General features: G+C 41.9%; 1 protein-coding gene across 3 annotated transcripts in view; it reads left to right on the top strand.

Annotated features, from left to right (window-relative positions):
* Nucleotides 1–26,971, top strand: part of HMX2 (H6 family homeobox 2) — a 106,644-nt gene that overhangs the window by 52,736 nt on the left and 26,937 nt on the right. Inside the window, exon 1 of one of the 3 annotated variants that reach the window (XM_082266777.1) lies at nt 1,997–2,090. The exons of the other annotated variants lie outside the window; for them this stretch is intronic. Within the exon in view, the coding sequence (XP_082122903.1) occupies nt 2,008–2,090 (83 nt within the window). The 5' untranslated portion in view covers nt 1,997–2,007. Of the gene's footprint in view, nt 1–1,996; nt 2,091–26,971 lie in introns of those variants that run through there. 3 annotated transcript variants of the gene reach the window in all.

Genomic DNA, 26,971 nt, shown 5'->3' with positions numbered 1-26,971 from the left:
CAGAATTATATTTCTGGAGGAGCAATGTGCTGGGATATAATAGAATTTTATTTATGGAGGAGCAATATGTTGGCATAAAGAATCTAATATATAGAGTAGCAATGTTTTTGGGATGCAGAATTCTATTTATGGAGGAGCAATGTGTAAAGATATAATAGAACCTAATTTATGGAGGAGTACTGTGTTGGGATATAGAATCTTACAGAAACAATATGTTGGCATATAGAATCTAATATATGGAGGAACAATGTTTTTGGGATGCAGAATTCTATTTATGGAGGAGCAATGTGCTGGGACATAATAGAATCTTATTTATAGAGGAGCAATGCGTTGTGATATAATAGAATCTTATTTATGGAAGAGCAATGTGTTGGCATAAAGAATCTAATATATGGAGTGGCAATGTTTTTAGGATGCAGAATTCTATTTATGGAGGAGCAATGTGTTGGAAAATAAAGTCTCATTTATGGAAGAGCAATGTATTTTGGATGCAGAATTCCATTTATAGAGAAGCAATGCTGGGACATAGAATCCAATTATAGGAGGAGCAATGATTTGGGATGCAGGCTTTGGCATGGGATTCTGTTCTATTCTGACTGCATTATGCTGTACGTTAAAACCTTTTCTATATTAATAACCCTGCAATTAGGTGGTGGAGTGTCATGATTAAATGTGTGCGTCGTGCTTTTAATGCAATAGTGCAGATTGGAAGGTAGTCAGGGATGATGACGGATATTCATGATACAAAGTCTAAAAAAAGATTTTTTGTATTATTTCCAGATAAAAGGCTCAAGTCAGGAGCCCACATTATACCACCTGTGAAATTTCAGAGGTAAATACCCAGCCCCCTGAATAAGCAAATTAAACTATTAAAGGGGACAAAGGGGAGCAGAAAATGAAGATCTTTGTGTCCTGAGCGCAGAGCCACAAGTGCGTTCCTGTTTATTATAATGACAGCTGCCTTCTAGAGAAATGCAATTACAGGGCTGGGATAAGGACTCTTTTCCCTCGTCCCTTGCTTGGATCTGGGAAAGGGGGGGGGGGTGGAGGGGGCTGCCCCCCCCCTCCAATGCAACCCTCTCCAGATTTTGGTCAGACTGGCATAGCGAAATCAGAAGGTGGCACAAGGTCTAAGCTGTATGTCTGGCACATATAACTATACTTAATGTTCTAATAGTGCCCACCTCACTTATTGAGTTAAGCAGTCAAGGTGGGTGGTATGTGCCATCCTTACCAGCTTCCCTAGGATTGTATCTGCCAGCCATTCATCTGCGTCATGGAGTGGTACAATTGCCTCTTGGCACAGAGATTGTCAGATGGTGATTGGATGGCACAGATCCTAAATAAAGTCCAAGGTGAAAGGTCAAAATGCTATAAGATGATAAGGGCAAGAGAGTAAAGGCTACTAAATATAGGGGGGGGGGGGGGGGGTTGAGGGATTGATTAAAAAGTGCAAGGAGGTGCAATGGTGCAATGGTGCCAGGTACCAGCAGCTGAGTGTGTCAGGAAAAGCCAGGAAGAGTAGAATAGGGAGGTATCTTTATTCTGGAAGGCAGATCACCATGGTCAGTTGAATAATGACGACCCTGGTACAGAGATGGCATCCCTGGCACAATGCAGGGCGCATTTCTTATTGGGCGCCCATTGCAGCCGCCTTCACCCTCCATTGTTGCGCGCCTGGCTTTCCCACTCTTTGATCAGGGCAATCTAGTAAACCTGTCCTGCTTCCCCTCCCAATCTCTTAAATCCTCGGCCACTTGTGATGATTCCTGAGGTTGGCTTCTCAATCTGTGCGTTTGTTTCCAATTAAAGAGATGGAGCCAGGGCCCGTGTCCAGTGTTTTGAATCAAGCTGAGCAGATCTCGCTTTGCCTGTTTGTATTAACAACACACATGTATTTCTTTTATTTGATAGTAAATACTCCGCGTCTTTGTATAGCAAACATTGGCAGAAATATATAAACTTCCAGACCAGCACGGTGTGCTCTGCACTCAGCCAGGAGACCGCATGCTGCTGCCAACAGGCTGCTTAACCAAACCTCAGCCAACCTCACCCGCCTGCACTGCTTGGATTCATCCTCATCTGGACAGGTCAGTGACAGTATGGGCCATACCAACCGGGGATAGGGGGGATTTAACCCTCTCTTTGCTGAAGCTCTCATAAGTGCCACCGGGGTGGCCAGGCTTGGTACTCCAGCAGATGCCAGTTATGGATTATTCTCTGCAGGAGAACTAACAGATGATAATGGTCACATCAGATTTTTGGGGATGCTTTGTACTTTTTGTGAGATCCTCTTATATATTATATATTATAAGTAAGCTGCTATTTGGGCTATTTGGGGGATAGGTATAGCCTACAGAGGGTCTTTTATACCTAACAGGGGGTTACCTCTAATATAGATGTTACATTTTAAAGAGAATAGAGCAGCATGTATTTTCTCTTCTTCTGTCTCTCCTATCTGAGCTTCCAGCAATCCCAAAAAGATCGACCCCCCACATTGAATCAATAAAAATAGTCACTCATAAGCTAATCTGTATATTATTTTATTATAGTTGTATATATGCCTATATTCTTAATTACAGATAATTAAAGGTTATGTATGATATGATTGTTCCTTTTTTCCTCCTTATAGGGCTCATCAGAGCAGGTTTCTTTTTTTTCTGGGGGGAGGAGGGGGGTTACTATTTGTTAAAGAGAAATCCCAAACATGTAATTCATCTGCAGTATATATATATATATATATATATATATATATATATATATACAACTAATACAGCTAATTAAAGGGTGTTTATGCTAAAGCTGTTTCTCCTTTGTTCGGACTCATCAGAACATGAATTTGTAAAGAGAAACCCCACACATATAATTCCTCTGCAATACTTATGTATTTATTTAAACACATGTTTAATTAAAGCTAAAGCATATGTATGCTGAGGCTGTCTCTCCTTTGTTAGGGCTCATCAGGGAAGGACTTGTTAAGAGGAGAACCTCTGCAGTCTACACATATAACTCCTCTGCAATATATATATATATATAGATATGCATATCTATATATATCTATATCTATATCTATATCTATATCTATATCTATATCTATATATATATATATATATATAGATATATATATCTATATATATATATATATAAATCGCAGCTAAATAAAGGGTGTGTATGCTACCTTTTCTCCTCGGTTATTGCTCATCAGAGCAGAATTTGTAAAGGGAAACCCCACAGTTACTATTTCTATCTACTATTTATAGGGAACCCATTTAACCCACACAAGATGTTCAGTTTATATATAAAAAAGAAGGGGTTAATTTCACTTAATTCTGTTGTCTTAACAGACAATGCTCTGATCTTGCATTGGCAGGTGTCCCCCTGTTATGAGGATGGCAATGATGAGACAGGGGACAGACATGACCCTCTCAGCAGCTTTGCATATGCTAAACCTGCCCCATCATTATCATCATCATCATCATCCCCATCCAGCCGACTATGAAGTCGGAGTGCAGCAGCAAATAATCACTTTAGTCTATCGACTGGGAAAGAGTGTGCGAAGCCAATGAGCAGCCCATTAAGAAACATTAACAGATTGCTGCAGCATAATGCTCCGGTCCATATTGATCGTCAAATGTCTGTAAAATATTGTTTCAAATGAATTGTTCCATGCTATGCTGTCACTTATAGTGACCTTGGTTTGTTCTCCAGCAGCCAAATGAGCCTTTCATGGCGGTTATTAGATTAACAAGTTTTAACAAACAGCACTGCAGGCTAGGAGGCTGTGTGAATCAGGGTCACCATTCAGGAACAGGGGCCCTATTTAGCTGTGTTATGTTTTCAGGATTTGCACAATCACCCCCTCCCCTTCTAAACAGCACTTTGTTAAATGTCCCCTGTATTATTATGCGCCCCCCACCTCCAGTATCTCATCCTATGTGACCTTCCCATCAAGCAGCAAATGTTTCAATTGCAGGGTAAAGTATGCCACTTTGGGATGGGGAGGGGGTAGCTTAGAGCACCTGCACTGAACACACCATAAAATACTATTTCAGTAAAAGGTCAGTCCACCAAACTTCATATTACAGTTGTGGGTAGAGACTGATGGGCTATGTCACCCCTGGGTTCTTCATATGTCTTGGGGGTCACCATTCCAGATTATGAGGCTGTTTCTGCCCATACCGAAAAATGATGCTAAACTCTGGTTTTAAGAAAAATCCTAAAAAGTACCTATTATTGATCTGCCTCCTCTATATTCCCAATTTCCTTTTTATTTTGCTGTTGTGATCCAACCTCTTGTAAGAGGGTCGCTATGTTGGTTCTAAATTGTTCCACTGTTTTTAAGAATCTAGCCACCCTCTATTGTGCTGGTGAGATAACCACAACAAATGTATACTGCTCACTCCAAACAAAAGGAAGTGAGAGTAAAAAGAAGAGGTTTGGGAGCTCTCAGAGACATTACAAGGGGGAAGAAAAGCACAGTAAGAAACAATTTCATTCAAAATAGATTACAGGGTCATTAAGGTGTGGATTTGTATTTTTGGAGAAAAGAAGGATATTGTTAAGTGTCATGATTTACTAAATGTATATAGACTGTTCAGTTTCCAAAGTGAATATTAATATTATGAAATTAAGCTACTCAATGAAGCTTCTCTCATTCCCTCTCCCACTGATCACTGGTGTAACTGGGCTCGTCTCTCACTCCCTCTCCCACTGATCACTAACTGGGCCCATCTCTCACTCCCTCTCCCACTGATCACTGGTGTAACTGGGCTCGTCTCTCACTCCCTCTCCCACTGATCACTAACTGGGCCCATCTCTCACTCCCTCTCCCACTGATCACTGGTGTAACTGGGCCCTTCTCTCACTCCCTCTCCCACCGATCACCACTGTAACTGGGCCCTTCTCTCACTCCCTCTCCCACCGATCACCACTGTAACTGGGCCCTTCTCTCACTCCCTCTCCCACTGATCAGTGGTGTAACTGGGTCCTTCTCTCACTCCCTCTCCCACCGATCACCACTGTAACTGGGCCCTTCCCTCACTCCCTCTCCCACTGATCACCGGTGTAACTGGGCCCTTCTCTCACTCCCTCTCCCACCGATCACTGGTGTAACTGGGCCCTTCTTTCACTCCCTCTCCCAATGATCACCGCTGTAATTGGGCCCTTCTCTCACTCCCTCTCCCACTGATCACTGGTGTAATTGGGCCCATCTCTCATTCCCTCTCCCACTGGTCACCACTGTAACTAGGATCTTCCCTCACTCCCTCTCCCACTGACCCCTGGTGTAACTGGGCCCTTCTCTCATTTACTTTCCCACTGATCACTGGTGTAACTGGGCCCCTCTCTCACTCCCTCTCCCATTGATCACCGCTGTAACTGGGCCCTCCTCTCATTCCCTCTCCCACTGATCACTGGTGTAGCTAGGCCCTTCTCTCACTCCCTCTCCCACTGATCACTGGTGTAACTGGACCCTTCTCTTACTTCCTTTCCCACTGATCACTGGTGTAACTGGGCCCTTCTTTCACTCCCTCTCCCACTGATCACCGCTGTAACCGGGCCCTTCTCTCACTCCCTCTCCCACTGATCATTAGTGTAATCGGGCCCTTCTCTCACTCCCTCTCCCACTGATCAGTGGTGTAACTGGGCCCTTCTTTCACTCCCTTTCCCACTGATCACTGCTATAACTGGGCCCTTCTCTCACTCCCTCTCCCACTGATCACCACTGAAACTGGGCTCTTCCCTCACTCCCTCTCCCACTGATCACCGGTGTAACTGGACCCTTCTCTTACTCCCTTTCACACTGATCACAGGTGTGATAGGGCCCTTGGGTAGTTGACAGTTGTCTGGGAGGAGACATGTCACCTGAAATGCCCACATGAACTCACTGCAGCCATGCAGCATTCACTTGTATGGTAGTACTGCTGCTGAATGCAGCGCGGGGTATACATTATGCTGCAGCCCCAAAGCATCACGGCTGTGGTATGTGTACAACCCCATCGGGCGGCCATTGCTTAAAGGAGGTGGTCAATGGGGGTAGTAAAGCCACAGTTCAACTGACAATTTTTACTTCCCCCCCCCCGTGTGGTTGCCCATATGAACAAACATTTAATGAATTCAATTATAAATATCACTAGAATTAATTTTGCTGTAATTATTAGCAGGGGTTTCTCTAAGACCTGAAAGTTATTTCAAGGGTTCCTCATGTTAAAAAAACAACTTGAGAAATGCTGGGCTAAAGGAATAGAGCATGGTCACTTTGTAAAGTGAATGTTCACTTAGCTTAGTGAATGGGGCAAAGCTGTGTTCACTTCAATTATCCAATGGCGTGGAGATAGATAGAACAGGGCTCTATTCATTGCTACCAGCTAGTTAGTGTGCTATAGTGTGCTATTGTGATTCTATTGTGAGTGAAGAGTGTCAGTGTAGTGTGAATATAGTAATAACGCAGCATCAGTGTAGTGCATTCGTGCATTTTGACTGTAGTGTCAGTTTAGTGCGTCCATGCAGTTTCATTGCAGCATATTGAAGTGTGTCAGTGTAGTGTGTAAGGCCAGTTTTACTGCATTATATTGTAGTGCATCAGTGCACTTTTACTGCAGTAAATTGTAAAATGCCTGTGCAGTTTCACTGCAGTATATTGTGGTGTGTCAGCACAGTTTTACTGCAGTATATTTTAGTGCATTAGTGCAGTTTTACTGCAGTATATTATAGTGTATCAGTGCACTTTTACTGCAGTATATTATAGTGCGTCAATGCACTTTTACTACAGTATATTGTAGTGCTTCAGTGCAGTTTTACTGCAGTATATTGTAGTGCGTTAGTGCAGTTTTACTGCAGAATATTGTAGTGTGTCAGTGCAGTTTACTGCAGTATATTGTAGTGCATCAGTGCAGTTTTACTGCAGTATATTGTAGTGTGTCAGTGCACTTTTACTGCAGTATATTGTAGTGCGTCAGTGCAGTGTTACTGAAATATATTGTAGTGAGTCAGTGCACTTTTAGTGCAGTATATTGAAGTGCACCAGTGCATTTTTACTACAGTATATTGTGCTTTAGTGCAGTTTTTCTGCAGTAGATTGTAGTGCGTCAATACACTTTTACTGCAGTATATTGTAGTGCGTCAATACACTTTTATATTAAAAAAGAATAGCGCAACCATGCAAAAGAAATGACTATTAAATATGGAGACAATCCATAAATAAAAATGGGGGTTTAGTCCCACCATATGGCCATATCGTGCTCAAGCCCACCACTGCGTCAAAGTACCCCATTATCAGTGGGTCCTACACTATCCATACAAAAGAGGTGAATCCAGCCTCTCCATCCCTTGGAGACAACACTCCTTGCTGGGATGGATGTGCTAATGCACTACAAAGGACTCCTCCTGTATCTACTTGATGGTGGACTCTGATAGAGTACAGGTGTGTGTGGGGGGTGGGATGCTCAACCACAGAAGTCTGGTCAGACTGAATACATAATAAACAAGCAAAAAATTGGGGGAGCAAACCCTGAACATGTATATCTAAAGCCGGTGCAGCTATGGACCAAGCAACATGTATATTAAAAAAGAATAGCGCAACCATGCAAAAGAAATGACTATTAAATATGGAGACAATCCATAAATAAAAATGGGGGTTTAGTCCCACCATATGGCCATATGGTGCTCAAGCCCACCACTGCGTCAAAGTACCCCATTATCAGTGGGTCCTACACTATCCATAGAAAAGGGGTGAATCCAGCCTCTCCAACCCTTGGAGACAACACTCCTTGCTGGGATGGATGTGCTAATGCACTACAAAGGACTCCTCCTGTATCTACTTGATGGTGGACTCTGATAGAGTACAGGTGTGTGTGGGGGGTGGGATGCTCAACCACAGAAGTCTGGTCAGACTGAATACATAATAAACAAGCAAAAAATTGGGCGAGCAAACCCTGAACATGTATATCTAAAGCCGGTGCAGCTATGGATCAAGCAACATGTATATTAAAAAAGAATAGCGCAACCATGCAAAATAAATGACTATTAAATATGGAGACAATCCATAAATAAAAATGGGGGTTTAGTCCCACCATATGGCCATATCGTGCTCAAGCCCACCACTGCGTCAAAGTACCCCATTATCAGTGGGTCCTACACTATCCATAGAAAAGGAAATACACTTTTACTGCAGTATATTGTAGTGCGTCAGTGCAGTGTTACTGTAATATATTGTAGTGAGTCAGTGCGCTTTTTCTGCAGTATACTGAAGTGCGTCAGTGCACTTTTACTGCAGTATATTGTAGTACTTTAGTGCAGTTTTACTGCAGTATATTGTAGTGCATCAGTGCAGTTTTACTGCAGTATACTTTAGTGCATCAGTGCAGTTTTACTGCAGTATATTGTAGCGTGTCAGCCCACTTTTACTGCAGTATATTGTAGTGCGTCAGTGCAATTTTACTGAAGTATATTGTAGTGCGTCAGTGCACTTTTACTGCAGTATATTGTAGTGCATCAATTCACTTTTACTGCAGTATATTTTAGTGCGTCAGTGCAGTTTTACTTCAATATATTGCATTGCATCAGTGCACTTTTACTGCAGTATATTGTAGAATGCCTGTGTAGTTTCACGGAAGTACATTGAAATGTGTCAGTGTAGAGTGTCCATGCAGTTTTACTGCAGTATATTGAAGTGTGTCAGTGTAGTGTGTCAGGGAAGTTTTACTGCAGTATATTGAAGTGTGTCAGTGTAGTGTGTAAGGCCAGTTTTACTGCAGTATATGGTAGTGCATCAGTGCAGTTTTACTGCAGTATATCGCAGTGCATCAGTGCAGTTTTACTGCAGTATATTGTAGTGCACTTCTACTGCAGTATATTGTAGTTTGTCAATGCACTTTTACTGCAGTATATTGTAGTGCATCAGCACAGTTTTACTGCAGTATATTGTAGGACTTCAGTGCAATGTTACTGCATTATATTGTAGTGCACCAGTGAAATTTTACTGCAGTATATTGTAGTGCACTAGTGAGGTTTTACTGCAGAATATTGTAGTGCATCAGTGCAGTGTTAATGCAATATATTGTAGTGCGTCAGTGCACTTTTACTGCTGTATATTGTAGTGCGTCAATGCACTTTTACTGCAGTATATTGTAGTGCATCAGTGCAGTGTTACTTCAATATATTGTCAATGCACTTTTACTGAAATATATTGTAGTGCGTCAGTGCACTTTTATTGCAGTATGTTGTAGTGCATCAGTGCAATTTTACTGAAGTATATTTTAGTATGTCAGTGCACTTTTACTGCAGTATATTGTAGTGCATCAATTCACTTTTACTGCAGTATATTTTAGTGCGTCAGTGCAGTTTTACTTCAATATATTGTATTGCATCAGTGCACTTTTACTGCAGTATATTGTAGAATGCCTGTGTAGTTTCACGGAAGTACATTGAAGTGTGTCAGTGTAGAGTGTCCATGCAGTTTTACTGCAGTATATTGAAGTGTGTCAGTGTAGTGTGTCAGGGAAGTTTTACTGCAGTATATTGAAGTGTGTCAGTGTAGTGTGTAAGGCCAGTTTTACTGCAGTATATGGTAGTGCATCAGTGCAGTTTTACTGCAGTATATTGCAGTGCATCAGTGCAGTTTTACTGCAGTATATTGTAGTGCACTTCTACTGCAGTATATTGTAGTTTGTCAATGCACTTTTACTGCAGTATATTGTAGTGCATCAGCACAGTTTTACTGCAGTATATTGTAGGACTTCAGTGCAATGTTACTGCATTATGTTGTAGTGCGCCAGTGAAATTTTACTGCAGTATATTGTAGTGCACTAGTGAGGTTTTACTGCAGAATATTGTAGTGCATCAGTGCAGTGTTAATGCAATATATTGTAGTGCGTCAGTGCACTTTTACTGCTGTATATTGTAGTGCATCAATGCACTTTTACTGCAGTATATTGTAGTGCATCTGTGCAGTTTTATTGCATTATATTGTAGTGTGTCAGTGCAGTGTTACTACAATATATTTCAATGCGACAGTGCACTTTTACTGCAGTATATTGAAGTGCATCAGTGCAATTTTACTGCAGTATATTGTAGTGTGTCAGTGCAGTTTTACTGCAGTATAATGTAGTGCATCAGTGCAGTTTTTCTGCAGTATATTGCAGTGCACTTTTACTGCAGTATATTGTAGTTTGTCAATGCACTTTTACTGCAGTATATTGTAGTGCGTCAGCACAGTTTTACTGCAGTATTTTATAGAACTTCAGTGCAATTTTACTGCAGTATATTGTAGTGCTCCAGTGAAGTTTTACTGCAGTATATTGTGGTGCATCAGTGCAGTTTTAATGCAGTAAATTGTAGTGCATCAGTGCAGTTTTAATGCAGTATATTGTAGTGCGTCAGAGCACCTTTACTGCAGTATATTTTAGTGCATCAGTGCAGTTTTACTGCATTATATTGTAGTGTGTCAGTGCACTTTTACTGCAGTATATTTTAGTGTATCAGTGCAGTGTTACTGCAATATATTTCAATGCGACAGTGCACTTTTACTGCAGGATATTGCAGTGCTTCAGTGCACTTTTAGTACCATATAGTGTAATGCATCAGTGCAGTTTTACTGCAGTATATTGTAGTATGTCAGTGCAGTTTTATTGTAGTATATTGTAGTGCATCAGTGAACTTTTACTGCAGTATATTTTAGTGTGTCAGTGCACTTTTGCTACAGTATATTGAAGTGTGTTAGTGCAGTTTTACTGTAGTATATTGTAGTGTGTCAGTGCCCTTTTACTTCAGTATATGGTATCATCCTCCTCATCCTCCATCACCCAAACAAAGACTAGTGTGCAGCCCACCACAGCTGTTCCTGCCATAGCCCCACCATTATGCATGGAGGAGTCAGAGTTAAGTGAACAAAGCACCAGCCACTTGCTCCTTGATGATGCACAGGCATCACTTGATTCATCAACAGTTCCTCTATAGGGTTACGGTGTGAAGGCTCCACCAACACCCATAGCCCAATTTTTCCGCACCTCATACTAGTATATTGTAGTGCATCAGTGCACATTTACTGCAGTATATTGTAGCGCATCAGTGCAGTGTTACTGCAATATATTGTAGTGAGTCAGTGCACTTTTACTGCAGTATATTGAAGTGCATCAGTGCACTTTTACTGCAGTATATTGTAGTACTTCAGTGCAGTTTTACTGCAGTATATTGTAGTGCGTCAGTGCCGTTTTACTGCAGTATACTGTAGTGCATCAGTGCAGTTTTACTGCAGTATATTGTAGTGTGTCAGTGCACTTTTACTGCAGTATATTGTAGTGCATCAATGCACTTTTACTGCAGTATATTGTAGTGTGTCAGTGCAGTTTTACTGCAGTATATTGTAGTGTGTCAGTGTACTTTTACTGAAGTATATTGTAGTGCATCCGTGCAGTTTTACTGCAATATATTGTACGATACTATCAGTGTATTTACACTGATAGTGTCCTGATTATCAGTGCAGTCTCAACAGTGCCCACCAATGCTGCCAATCTGTGCCCACAAGTGCTGCCAATCAGTGCACATCAGTGCTGCCACCCAGTGCCCATCAGTGCCTTCTTATAAGTGTCACCTATCCGTGCCGCCTATCAGTGCCATCTACCAGTGCCCATCAGTACTTTCTATCAGTGCCCATCAGTGCCCCCTACCAGTGCTCATCAGTGCCACCTATCAGTGCTGCCTATCAATGCCCATCAGTGTCACCTATCAGTGCCCATCAGTGCCGTTTTATCAGTGCCTCCTCATCAGTGCCCACCAGTGCTGCCTCATTAGTGCCCATCAATGCAGCCTATTAGTGCCCATCAATGCCCATCGGTGCTGCCTCATTAGTGCAGCCTATCAGTGCCTATGAGTGAAGCCTCATCAGCGCACATAAGTGAAGGAGAAAAATTATCTGTTTGCAAAATTTTATAACAAACTATGAAAAAGATTTTTTTATTTAATTTTTGGTCTTTATTCGTTTATTTAGCAAAAAATAAAAAAACCCATCGATGATTAAACATCACCAATAGAAATATATTTGTGTGACAAAAAATTATAAAAATTTAGTTTGGGTACAGTGTTGCATGACTGCGCAATTGTCATTCAAATTGTGACAGCACTGAAAGCTGAAAATTGCCCTTGTCAGAAATTGGGTATAAGTGCCCAGTAGGCAAGTAGTTGTAATTGATTATTATGAGAAATCACTTGTCTTTGGGAGATGTTCTTGGTTTTCAAAATATAATATAACTGTTTTCTTATAATTATAATAAATGGTAGAACGATGATGTGAAGATTGGCACAGCTGCCTTCAGAGGTCAAGAAGGATCAAGTTTCCAGGGCCATACCCCTGTCCTAGGTGTGCGCAGCCTATTGCATTAGGGTGTGCATCCCAAAGCTCAAACAAATAGTTTACTATGCTTCCGTTATGAATGAACACAGCGAGTGAGAGTGTTCACTGTGTTCATTTAGCAAAGGAAGGGGCCAGTAAATTACATATTATCTAGCTCTTTCACCCACTCTCACTCCTAAAACTCCCTCTGCAGTAGCTGAGGGGAAAGAAGAGGAGGGAAGCCAGCAGCACTGTGGGGTGGGGGGGGGGGGGCAACACAGGGGGAAAGCCTAGGCAGTAGGGGGAATTGGCACTGCATGTAGTGATCAGGGTGTGCCTAGTCCCCCTATGACCCCTATCAGATTTTTATTGCTTTCTGTGTCCCCGCTGGGTAGAGTCATCCCTCTATTTGTCTTGGTGTCCATTGTCCACAGAGCAGAAAGTGAAGGGTAAGTCAAAATTTTAGTTTTCACCAGAACAGGAATAGCAAGGGAAATCGCATAACGGGGACACCTGTTCCAATGTCAAATGTCTAAGAGGAGATTTCCCCTCATATTTGAGAGATTTACTTTCTTTTTCTTTTGTGTCTCTTGAAAGAATTTAAAGAAATCTATAACGGGAGAGAAGCCTGGACTGTGTGTGTGCTATATATCCACATCCTAACAAATCATGTACAACTATGAACAGAATATGTAGTCATGGACTTTGTGTGGACATATAGAAGAGGAACTGAGTATCATAGAAACAACTTTATTTTGTACCATTAAAAATCTTTTGCACAACATTAAAAAATGACTCTCCCCATAGGGGTTCACAACATGGAAAGATTCCACTTACAGTTCACATGTGGACTTGATGAGTATTGCCCATAGACATTCAAATGAGTAAGCCAAGGTAAAACCACTGCCTCTTAAGGTACATTCAGTAAAAAGCCAATGGTCTTGTACACATAATCTGAAAATAAAAGGACTAATATTCACAGTGGGGAACCATCCAGACCCAATGTGAGTAAGTCACCACCAAGGCAGCATGGTAGTTAAATTCAGAGGGGACTTTTAATAGGTATCTAAGAAACTAAATCAGTTCACATGAAACCAGCCTGTCAATCACAGGTTACACTACTCTCTCCCAGGACTGACAATTGTGCTGTCTGTTGTGCCTCCTCTACTCATTCCTCCAGAGTTGTGTCTCACTAAGATTTGAGGAGTGTTACTGTTCAGATCACCAAGTGAAAACAGAGGGAAAAAGCCAAAGAAAAGAAAATGAATGCAGCCACCATATCTAATGATTGCTAAGCTGCAATATATTAAATTGTTGGTTTTAGGTTTACTATCGCTTTAAAATGTTCCAGTTACTTGTAACTGAAAGAATTATGTAATAGATAAAGGGTAACTCCACTTTTGTGGGGGAAAAAAAATAGCAAATAAAGAAAAAGCAATATAGCGTATACAATTGCGACACAAATCATGATGTATTTGAATGGTATTAAAAATTACCTTTCCTTTTCAATCTGCAGCTGTTGAAATTTTCTGAAAATGCAATATGGCTACCGGGAGCTGTTCTGTACATAGAATGTGTACTAACCACACCCCAGAAACATAATTTCCTGCTTATGTGCTGTGGCGGCTGGTGCTCCATGGACCGGTGGGGGGAGGGTCGGGGAGCGGCAGACCGACCGCACCATACCCCCCACCGGACCACACCGGGCTGCACACCGTCTCCCCCTGGACCACAGCGAGAGAGGAGTGGACAGGACAGGCAGGACCCCCCCCCCCCTGCTCACTCACTCTTCTTCCCCGTCTTCTGCGTCTCCTCCCTCCTCCTCCATGCCCAATGGCATGGCTTCTCTTTTCGGCCAATCAGGAAATGGGTCTCAAAACCCGCTTCCTGATTGGCCAGGAGGAGGATCTTTGTGACAATAACAAATTTTCATTTGCTATTGTCACACAACTGGGTGGGCTCGGGGCGCACTGCTATGCGCCCCGAGCCCACCCTTTTTTTTTTTTTAGCCTGTGAGAGCCTCTGGCTCTAATCACATGGTTAAAAAAAAAGCCCCATTGAACTCCATGCGTCCGGTGCCCCGCATGTAGATTAGGGGGCCGGATGCATGGATAGGGGGGGCGTGGCCCCTGCATCCCATATGACCAGCCGCCACTGCTTGTGTGATTGGCTCACCAATTTTCCCAGAAGTCTACCAAGATAAAAGTCAGATTTCTGGCATCCCTTGCATCAAAAATGTAATTTTTGGTGAGAAATTCTCAATAGGACCACGTCTAAAGGGATGCAGGCCCAGCAGCTTTCCTCATTAGAGCCCTGCAGCTGCCACAGCTGATAGATAATTATGAAACCACTCCCATTTGACCCACTCAGCACAGAGAAATAAAAAGGGATTTCTACAGAATAACAAAAAGTAGGACTCTGAAACAAAGTTTGATAAAATCCTTGTAATATACAGAGACCACCCTAAGGGGAATGTTTTTTTTCTCAACAAAAGTGGAGTTACGCTTTAAGCTAGCAGCCCTGGATTGCCATCTGCTGAAGCTCAGCTCCCAGAATTCTTTGCTGGGGGGGCACTGTCTGAATTTTCATTTAAAGATTTATTTCTAAGCAGTTTTACGAGAGCACTAAGGCTGATTTATTAAAAGGCAGTGAAGCAAAGAGAGAACATGACCATTGTCCACAGCAACCAATCAAATAGCTTATATTTATCGAACTGAGCTGAGAAAAAACAGAAGCTAAAATATGATTGGTTTCTAGAACCAACATCCAAAGGAGCGCTCAGTCACAACAGCTGGTCAATGATGGACAGCCTTGAAGGCACTACAACCCTATCACTATACTAGCCATTGTCAATCGTAAGTCGTTACTATAAGCAATAGCTCCGGTTTTCATCAATCTGCCTTGGATGGAAGAAAAAAATCCCAGAATCCTCAGAAACCGTCCTTGACTTCTGCTTAATTGTGGACCAGTGTTGCATGTCAATGGACAGATAAGCCCATTCATTCTATTGACTCTTCCAGCTACCCCTTTAACCCCTTGTGCTCCACCCCACAGCATCACCTTGCCCTGCTGTCAGCTGGTACCTCCTATGATTTCACATAGAAATGGAGTTCTGCCTGGCAGCCTGCCCTGGGCTAGGCTCCTGGCTGTACCATCCCAGCCTGCCCTGTCTGCTCAGCTTCCTGTTGATAGAGCACAAGGCATCAGAATTTCATCAAAGTTCTATTAAGTGAAACATAGGTTGGAGGGCAGCCCCTGATTGGAACAGTTTAAATTTTAATTGTGTTTTTAATTTGACATATAGTTGCAGAAAAGAATGACACTACAACGCCAAGGGCCGGTCGATTTTCTTAATTCCTCCCAGAGGAATTGATGGGTTTATCAGGCAACTAGATTGGAAAGCCATTAAAAGGCATTCTCTGGCTGGACTGTTAATTGGAACTTGATGGATGGAGGGGGAGGCAGGCTAAAGCAATGCTGATCCAATCTGTAGGACTTTCTGTTTTCCAATAAATTACCCAATTCATTATCCAAGCACAGATTACATAAATTGTATACCTCTAGGGCTCAGGGTTCTCCAAAAGACACCCCCCCCCCCCTTTTTTTCCCTTCCCTTCTCCCTCCTTCCCCCCTCCCTAGCCAGAGTGCCATTTGCTCCAAAATATCTTCTGAATGAAAATCGAAAAATAATCAACGTTTATACTTAGAAAATTTATTGCAATCATTTTCTCTGGTAATTTCCTTATTTTAAAGTTTGGACATGTCATATATCATAACCTCAGTCCCTGTTAACAAAGAAAAAAATCTAGAAAGGGGGGGGGGGAATGAGAGGGAGCAGGCTGTGCTTAATATTTAGTAAAGCTTGATTCCAAGATCAAACGTGTTTATGATTCCATCTGTCATTTAGCCCCATAGACTTCTCCCAATATAACAGCTGAGCTACAAGCCTATTTTCTAAGTGCAGCAAAAAAAGAGGAGGAGAAAAAGATCAATTTTTATTAAGGCTTCATGAAAGCTCACAGCTAACCTCGATGGGAACAATATTGCTGAGCCAATACACGTTAACCCTTCCCTGATGGTGAGGAACAGATACTGCAGAGTTTTACTGGCTACTTACTGCAGGGGGGAGACTGCTGATTGGACAGCCTGTACACCCCTGGACAAGCTGGAGGTGCAGATTATTGGCTAGTTAAGCTGGCCATACACCAGTAGAAATTGGTTTTGAAAATGTAAAATTATTATAATTTTTTTTAATGTATGTTTGATTTTTGAATGATTAGTAGGGTTTGAATTCTGAAATGAGACCTGTTTAATGTCTGGCAGGTCTTGATGGAAAATCAGGGGCTTTCGAATGACATTATTTGACTCAAACATTCCAAGGAAGAATGTTCTAATGAATGATTTATCTACGAAAGTTCAAAAAAAAAAAAAACTCTAACCATGTATGGCCAGCTTTAGACTATTTCAGACCTAATTTTCCAATATTCTTTACATGTATGGAAAGTCACAGTTCCCTGTGCGATCACTGTTGAAAACTGCAAAAGACTGCACACGAATTTTGTCGGCCAACAACAGCCGACTGCAGAAGTGATGTCATGTGATGGTTAACTTTCCGTGTGTTTTTTCTTTTCTGAGCATGCCCAGTCTTGCAAATCTGCTGATTGTCGGCCGAATTCTGTACTGACTGGCGAACAATCAGGCCGTTCTGGTGTTGGCCAACAAAAATTTTAAAGCATGCACATCAGATTCTATTCGGCCGAAAGTGCACTGTCGGCTGTCGGAAGCATCATACTAACAAGCCTACAATCGGCCGATCGGTCGTCGGCCGAATATTTACGGCCGACAATCGGTACGTGTGTACGGGGCATTACTTAAAGTAAAAGGCCAGTCAAAATCTAACTAAGCTAAAGGCCCGTACACACTTGACGAAAATTGGACCAAATATCCTCCGATTTTTCTCTCTCTTGCTCAGCGTTCATATCTGTTTTTAGTTGAAAGTGCATAAATGTTCACGAAATTTCTCGTCCGATTTTTTTTTGGGACGTTTGTTCCTAGACTTCCGGGTTATTAGCAACTTCAGATCATGCACGGTCTTTCGTATCCGAATTTTCACGGATGCACTGCATACACATTAAACGAAAATTGGTCGTCTGGGGACTTACGATACAAATTTTGGTGTTTGCCCCTCCGTTTTTTTTTTCGTTTAAAATGTCGGCATCGGCTGCTGAAAGTTGTCTACACACTAGCCGAAAATTGTACGATTTTACCTCGGATGGGAATTTTCAGCAGATTTTCTACTAGTGTGTACCCCACTTTAAACCTGCTCCCACCCCCATTCTAAGACCTATACTAATTACACTGTAAAGGAAAGATACTTATACTTACTGTACCTATAAATAAATCGTTAAATCCAAATGTGTGCAAATTTAAATAATCATATAATCAAAAAAGTCTATAATCAATAAATTCATAATCAACCATAAAATGTCCAAGTGTTTTCAAATAATCAGTGCTCCAAAGATATATAAAGTGGGTCGGAGCTAGAGTGTGACGTCACCACGCACGAGCCTGCCAGATGGTTCCGCGGTTGTACTTTGTTACATCGCATACGTGTTTCCTGATACATGTAAGCGCATTTTTAGCTTTTTAATCAACAAAAATTCCTATGCTGTATTACACTATGTAGCTTCTCCTCCCCTATGTTTAATACACATGGTGACTGACTACCCGGACATGGTGTAAGGTACCAGGCGTATACAGACAGGGTTACTGAGCTAACCGGATGCCAAATGGTGAGAACGTCGGCTATCCATGAGAGTTTTTTGGCGCAATTTGATGTCTATAATTTGAGATCTCCCCAGTTTGGTAAGAGGCCAACTGTACTTTTTTGAAGAGCACCTTTTTTTTTTTTTTTTGTACTGGACCACTTTATATATCTTTGGAGCACTGAGCACTTTTAAAACACTTGGAAATTTTATGGTTGAAGTTAATTTATTGATTATGAACTTTTTTGATTATATAATTATTTGATTTGCATGCACATTGATTTAGCAATATATATATGAATTTATGAATATTGTACTGAATTTTCTATGCATAAATTCCCAATATATTTTATATACTGTTTTTTTATCTGGTTTAAATGGACAGCAAGCTCTTTTTTCACAGTGCTTTGTTCCATCCAGTGTTCAGGATTTAGTTGCAGCAGTCCCAATTAACTACTCTAGCACAAGGTTTACATATATTTATACTTATACCTACCTAATCCAAGGGTGCTCTGGTCCAGTCACATGATCTCCCCACTGGCTGGTTTCAGGCAAGGGTAGAGAGCAGGGACAACGGTTGCAGAGCTTGGGTGTTGACGTCACCCATAGACTTACTATGGAGCATCCATTGTTTGCTGTCCCTCCTCTACAGCAAAGCTGGCGCTGGGACCTGATCGGACTAGAGCGTCCTTAGATTAGGTAAGTATACACATTTTTTCTTTACAGGGAACACAAAGTGCATCAAGCCGCCATCCCCACAAATAATCGCTTGCTGTGCGAAGGGCCACGAATAGCTGCGGCCACCACACCTATCCACTCCCATCTGCAGCAGGAATCATCCTGCCACTGCAACTCTTACTGGCCTAATCGCTGGTATAAATACAGCCTTAATGGAAAAGTTTGCATAGAACAATAAACGTTCGCTTTGCAAAGTGAATGTTTGCTGAGCTTAGTAAATAAAGTAAAGGTGTGTTCACTTCAATCAGCCAACTCCTGATAGTCCTAGAAAAAAAACCCTGTTTTTTATTTCAATCTCCCTTGCCGACCACCCGCTGCAGTTTTACTGAGGCAAGGTGGCTCAGCTGCGCGAACCAACGTAACTGTACGGCGGTGGCGCGTGGGGTTAGGGAGCGTGCGCACGCCCGCCGTCCCCGCAATGTGCTGATTCGGTTCAGAACTGATCAGTCATCAGGTCCAGGCCAATGATTTTTGGCCTGGACCTGGTGATCGGTTCTGATCAATAGGAGAATGTCCTGTGTCTGTGTAATGTAAACACAGGAACAGGAAATGATGCAATCTTCTCTCCTGGAGCCCTTTTCAGTTCCAGCGTGAGAAAAGAGAGCATCAACTGTGAGTACACAAGCACTACACTGACATCAGTACACATAGGCACATATGTAACCCCCTGATCACCCCCCAGTTAACCCTTTTACTCCCTGTCACAGCGTCACTTTATATCAGTGGTTCTCAATTCCGGTCCTCGGGACCCACTAACAGGCCAGATTTTAAGTATTACCTTGGGGGATGCAGACTAGAATACCACAATCACTGAGCAGCAAATGAGATCACCTGTGATGTAATTTAGTTATCTTGCAAACCTGGCCTGTTGGTGGGTCCCGAGGACCGGAGTTGAGAACCACTGCTTTATATAGTATACAGATAATTTACTGATCACTGTATTAGTGTCACTTGTGACTTCAGTTAGTGTGAGAGACAGTTAGTGGTAGTTAGTGTCTGTCCCAGATAGGTTTAGGGTACCCTCCATTCATCCACTCATAAAGATTTAATCCCCTGATCACCCCCAGTTAACCCCTTCATTGCTATGTCACAGTGTCACTATTATAGTGGAAAACAACAAAAGAAAGGGGCACACCGACCTAGTGCATTACCACTAAAAATATTTATTAAAATAATAAAAGATAAACATTATACTCACAAACCAGATGTGAATATTGCACATAACAACATAGGGTCTCCAAGGTAGCCAGGGTACTACGCGATGCTGGATGGCATGCTGTGTACCGCATGAAAACCGCTGTGGCTAGGCTGCTCCTTAGGGGGCAGCAAGACCAGTAGTCATACCCATCTAAGCCCGTTGGAAGTATTCCTTTCCCCCCCCCATCATTTTTTCACTCGAGTGCAGGAGGATTGTTTTGCATCACTATTATAGTGAACAGATCTTTTTCTGATCACTGTATTAGTGTCACAGGTGACATCAGTTAGCATTAATGATAGTTATCGTCAATCCAGGACAGCGTCAGATTTCCCTCATTCTCGATCGTTCCTGAGTGTTCTGAAGGAGGGCCCCCCCATTTAGGAACACTCCCCCCATTTGAACACTAATGGTCGTTCCTGCTCACATAGTCCCGACGCCTGTCCCAGAGGATATATATGTCCGGCGCACCTGGTGATTGGAGAATGTTTGTAAGGTCTCTGTAGCCCTGAAGAAGCTTGTGGTGAAACGCGTCGGCTTTGAGGACCTGCGCATTCTGCTATCAGGGACATGTCCATATTCTGTATCTATAATATTCCCAATAGGAAATTTTTTTATGTCTAATTATGCTTTGTGTAAACAATTTTAGCTATATGATTGTAATAAATTGGAATTGTTTTTTTTTTTTTTTTTATACAATTGTGATCATTCCTCCTTTGTGGCCTTCGAAGTCCTACTTTTCTATGTATATGTTTGTTTATACACCATAGTTTGTAGACGCTATAACTTTTGAACAAACCTAAATGTCTGACTAAAATTGAGTCTATTAGATATTTTTTAAAAGGAAAAGTAAAAAATTAAATTTTTTTCTTAACATTTTCAGTCTTTTTTCTATAATATCGCAAAAAAATAAAATAACAATAATCAAATACCACCAAAAGAAAGCTATATTTGTGGTAAAAAAAGGACACAAATTTAGTTTGGATACAGCATTGCATGACTGTGCAATTACCAGTTAAAGCCACGCAATGCCAAATTGCAAAGAATGGCCTGGTCATTAAGGGGGTAAAATCTTCCGGTCCAGCAGTAGTTAAGCATATAAGTAAACAAAGCTTCACTTTATTTACTAACATTTCCTTTAGTAAATTAACCACGTTGTGTAAGCTGAACCCTGTAGCTGGGTAACTGCAGAGGGCTCCGTCTGTGTGCACGCAGTTTTTGGCGTTTTCATGAGTACATTGGGGGAACTATGCTTTAGGCTCTTGCAGCGCCGGGGCTCTCAGAGCCCGATTAAGCTCAGGATCAGCTTGCAGGCTCTCAGCTAGGAAGGATTCAACGCTTCTTCTTGGATTACACCTGAGCTGCTACACCCCCCTCCACACTTTCTTGGACTTGTAAATATTTCATCACACTTCAGAATAAAGTGTGGATTCCAAAGGCTCTGCCTGGTAATAGGTGGGTGCTGCTATAAGGAGGGGTCCAGAACATACCAGAAAACTGAAACACAATCCGGATCACTGTACTCTTTTTACCTATCATTAGTCTTTATTTACTCTGTCCACCCAAAACTGATATCAGAATTATGGGTGGATGCAGCCTACTTGACTTCACCAGCTTTTTATAGAGCCTCTCTGGGGCTCTAGTGGTGACATTGTCCTGCCAATAAAGGTAGGGGCGTGTGAACTAGAGGACTGGCCAAACAGAATTACAAATATGTTAGCTGGTAGAACAGTTCAACCGTGTACAGTATGTAGCTACTTAGCCAGAGTTCTGCTTTAAATAACAAAAGAACCATTCTGCTCTCCAAAGTCCCAATTTTTACATTGTTCAGTTTAGCAAGGCTTCCATCTAGTTATTCAGGCTATTTATGAAACAGGCCTGGCGCTCAGGTTTTAGTAGCGGCTGTCCAATGGAATCAATTTTTCATAAGCCTCCTGAATTAAGTGAGAAGTGTTCGTTTTACTTTTCCCCTGCAGAAGAGCCCGGGCTGCCGCCATGTAGACACGGTTGCTGTATGGCCTGGATATGAGGTGTCTAAAATGGGAATAAGACTTTGATTTGTGGAGTATGCCTAGTTACAGAGTTGAAGAACCAGCCCGAAAGGCCTTTGAGATCCTCCGCTCAGCTGACAGATGTGCTCATTTAACAAGCTGAAGCTGAAATGGGTGTATAAAACCTGCCCATTTAGCTCTGACAGAGGAGATTTCACGGCCTGTCTAGAGAGGTTGTAAATTCTGTCCCCAACTGTGCCACATCCAAGTAGCCCGATGTATCCAGCCACGGCAGGCAGGGACCCCCCGCTCCTAACATATGCCTTGCTATGCTGGGTGCTATTGACTGGCAGGCCCATTTATGAACCTTAATGTCCCCTAACAGGCTTGTCTTTCTCAGGATAGGAAGGCCTGGAACACTGATCCACATACTCCGCCATTAGTGTGTATGTCAATAGGACGGCTGTAGCTGGTAAAGTCACATTCGTGGCTATTATCAAACCTTAAACAAGCACTTCTTTTATAAAGAAGAGACAAGAGCAGCCTTTCTCAAACTCTTTCTCCAGAGGAACCCTTGAAATTATTTTTTGGTATTGGGGAACCCCTGCTAAAAAAAAATAATTGTGGGTAGTGGGAAAATGTCCCCCCTTACAGTGGTAGTCGGAATGCTCTCCCCAGTGATAGCTAAAACGTTCATTGGGGTCAAGCCTCTGGCTTTGCCAAGTGGCCTTGGCCTTGGAACTATGCAGGCATCATCAAATGAGAGATTAATCAGCTACAGCTCAAGGGGACCCCCAGCAACCTCTGGAGGAACCCTAGAGAGAATGGGCCCTAAATGAGAGGTCAATGAGTCACAAATCAAGGGACCCCCAGCAACCTCTAGAGGAACTCTAGAGAGAATGGGCCCTAAATGAGAGGTCAATGAGTAAAGACTCAAGGGACTCCCAGTAACCTCTAGAGAAGTTTTTTATTTTTTTTATTTTATTGGTTGAACTAGATGGACTTGTGTCTTTTTTCAACCTGACTAACTATGTAACCCTAGGAAAAATGGGACCCTAAATGAGAGTTCAGTGAGCTACGGCTCAAGGGACCTCCAGCAACCTCTGGGGGAACCTTAGGGTTCCACAAAATCCTGGTTGAGAACAGCTGGACTAGAGAATATAAGGAAGCCATTAATCCTGAGCTCCTTCTGAAATGACTTGTTTCCTGGGTGCCTTTTTCTTAAGTACGTTTAGTCATTAACTCGGTCCTGAAACAAGAAAATATGGGCATACATTTGTTATATATTTGTTATGTCATATATTTGCTCCCAATCTGACTTCATTGGATCAGCATAACAGCCAGTAAAGCATCTTCATGTCTCTTGAAATAATGATGTTTGTCATCCAGAAACCGATCCCAACCGGTCCCCAAAAATAATCAATAAAGTCAGAAGGCCACAAGGTTACCTACAGAACTTTTCCTATGCCTGTGGATATGTCAAAGCTGAATATAGAATATTAGCATTTACAATTTTTTTTCTTTGCACTGCTTTATACTATATATATATATGTATATATATATATATACACACAGTATATATGTATATATATGGATCATCTGGGGTTTGAGGGTTTCTATGGGTTGAGCTATATGGATGTGTACCTTTTTCCTTTTTCTCTCTGACAAATTTTGTAACTAAGTTGAACCCAGCATAATAATGTCAACTAATATGCTGAGCTATTCTAAAAGTCTGAAGGTCAGTAATTGCACAGGTTCAGATATTGGCTCTGTCTCCCAATTAGGACCCAGTGATAGGTCACTCACATTCTAAGTAATGTTACTGTGTCTGCCTGTGCGGATGAGCCCCATACTCATAGATTCATCTCTGTCAGGGAAGATTGGAGTGTTTTCATGCATTTTTATTCATACTCATGTCTGTCAAGTTCTTCCATATAAGTCAATAGGGCCAAAAACATTCATTGTCGCACCTCTACTTTTTTCCAAGATGCACAGAAGAGAAATGTACAGATGGGAATGGGCTTCAATGTGGGATTTACAGTGGTTCTAAAGGCTGGAGAATTGTTACCTTAATGCATTCCCTGCATTAAGGCTGGAGAATTTTTACCTTAATGCATTTCCTGCATTAAGGTAAAAAATGTCCCTGTATTTGTATCGCTCCCTCCCTGTATACTTACCTGAACTCGAACTCAATCCAGCACTATGTCCATCTGCTGTGGCTCTCTCCTCTCTCTCTCTGCTCACAGAGGCCAATGGCTCCTGCTGCTGTCTATCATATCCAGTAAACAGAGAGCAGGGGGCAGGGCTAAGAGTGCACACAGCCTGGCACAGGAGCGAATCTGCAGGTGCATCCCCATAGAAAGCTGTTTACTATTGTGGCGCACTGAGAAGAGGAGGAGCTTAGAGCGTGGGGGGAGACCCCAGAAGAGGAGGTTCAGAGCCACTCTATGCAATACCATTGCACAGACTGGGTAGGTAGGACATGTTTGCTATTTAATTAAAAAAATAGATGTAGCTTTACAATCACTTTACAATCACCTTAACCGATGTAACTATGTATATACCATACTTGGCCAATGCCACTGGAATCTGGAAATCACTGAAGCAGACACCATTGCTCCAGTGATCTCTACTTGCTTTCATATCCCATGCTGAGTGGCTGCCCTGGTGCATTGTGAACACAGGAGATTGGCTGCAGTGCACGAGCACCATTCATAGAATGCTTTGCATGTCCTAAAACGAATGGTCTCCAAACTGCGGCCCATGGACCGGATGTGACCCTTTGATTTCCTCTATCCAGCTCTTGGATCACTAATACTCCCAGTGATACAAGGCACTATTCCTCCCACTGTCAGCAAGGATGAGGCACCATTCCTTCCACTGACACCAGTAGTGGGGCACTATTCCTCCCACTGACACTAACGATGGGGTGCTATTTCTTCCACTGACACCAATGTTTGGGCGCTTTTCCTCCCACCAATTCCAATGATGGGGCACTATCCCTCCTCCTACTAACCACATGCGCTTTTGTATTTTTTTTTCTACTCTTACTGAACACCAAGCCTGAGGAATTGTTTACTCCCACTGACACTTTTCTGCTTCCATCCACAGTCCAGCCCCCCTAAAGTCTGAAGGACAGTAAACTGGCCCTTTGCTTAAAAAGTTGGAGACCCCTGTCCTAAATATATGCAAAGCATTCTTTGATTGGACAAGGTGGAAATTGTGACGTCATTACCAGGGATGGCCAAAGATATTGCGCTGTCTGAGTCCAAGAATAAAATGCTGCCCCACCCTCAAAAAAAAAAAAAAACTACCAAAAGGCCCGTACATCCATTATTTTATATAAATATAAAATGTAGAAAATATTATATATACTGTTATCGTCTTCCACTCGACCGATCCACCAAACACCCACTGTCTGTCCTTCTGTCACTACTGTGTCTGCTGTGGCCACCGCCCTAGAAGATCCAGCCTGCCCTGTGTGGGATGGAGTGCGCTGATGCCTGACGTCATTGCGCCAACCACAATGATTCAAGGGACGTTCCCAGGAGAAGACACTCCGTCTCCTCATACTCATCAGTTTGCACTACAGATGGCAGTATGAGATGGGGAAATGTGACCCGTAATGCGCCGCTAACTGAGGACACAAAAATCTGCTGAAAAAAAATCTTAGGTGTCAATTTGCCGCCCCTTTCATAGTTCTGCCTGGGTCCAATGGACCCAGCGGGACCCAGGATAGGGCCAGTCCTGGTCACTACTCTCCACCTCGTTGTCATCCTAGGAAAGGAAGTGTTAAAAAAAGATAATGAATACAACCACCACATCTAAGGACTGGTAAACTTTACTAATGCAGCACAAAACATCAGTGCAAAAAGCTTTAACACAAAGATAACTTTTTTGTTTTTGCCATGTGACTGTAATTTTCAAATCTCATTGGACTTAACTAAAAATATCTGTCTCTTTTTTTTAAAATACAGATCTTTATCTGGGTGTGTTAGCCTTGTGAATTGAACATCTGGTGTGAAAATGTAACTAACCCATACCGACTAATCAGACCTCTGTTTACATTAGTTCCAATCAATAAATAAATGCTAAATAGTTCCTATGGATTACTACACTTTGCACCGCAGTCTTCGCCTTCCTAAATAAACCTGCTATAGTTAGGTACAACTGCTGAGCAGACCAGAGTTCTATAAATATCTAGAATAAAAGGCCCAAACTGCACTTCTGACCCCCAGGCCTTCACATTTTGGCCAGCCATAGAGTTCAGCTTTTATCCATGCCCACCTTTTGGTTACCTCTCACCAAAGGCTATTAGATATTCCTTTATTGCTTGTGTTTCCCTGTTCATTGTGCATAATAGCTGTCCACAGGGCTGACAGGTAATTGATACAAAGACGTTATCACACATTTAATTACTGTAACACCTTATCTTGACAGCTGAGATACCAGGGCCGGACATATGCTGGATTGGCTTTATGCTGTCATTGCTGCTGGGACTCTTATTTAATTACCTGTCATTACAGTAAAGTAAAAGTGAGTGTGAGGGAATATGCAGCTCATGAAAAATATAGATAGACTTGCACCTAAATAGGCAAACCATAGTCCTTGAAAAAAATGTATGCTACATATATATATATATATATAATATAATATAAATAAATAAATAAATAAATATATATATATATATATATATATATATATATATTAGTGATCAACCAATATCGTTTTTATTAATGCCGATACAGATATTTTGGTCATCACATATCGGTATCGGCCGATATTGGTTGATTTTTTCAGACATTTAAAAATGTTTTATTTATTATTATTTATTTTTTTTATAGGCACTGTTGTGGAGGGATCTGGGGGTCTAAAAGACCCCAAACCCCTCCTTTGCACTTAAAAGCATTAAAAACGCCAAGTTCGGCTGCTTTGAATGCTGTCATTTTTTTCAATC

The sequence above is a fragment of the Pelophylax lessonae genome (genome assembly GCF_965119305.1).
Source record: "Pelophylax lessonae genome assembly, chromosome: 9".
NCBI classification, from domain to species: domain Eukaryota; kingdom Metazoa; phylum Chordata; class Amphibia; order Anura; family Ranidae; genus Pelophylax; species Pelophylax lessonae.
This window is presented reverse-complemented; position numbering and strand designations above follow the sequence as displayed.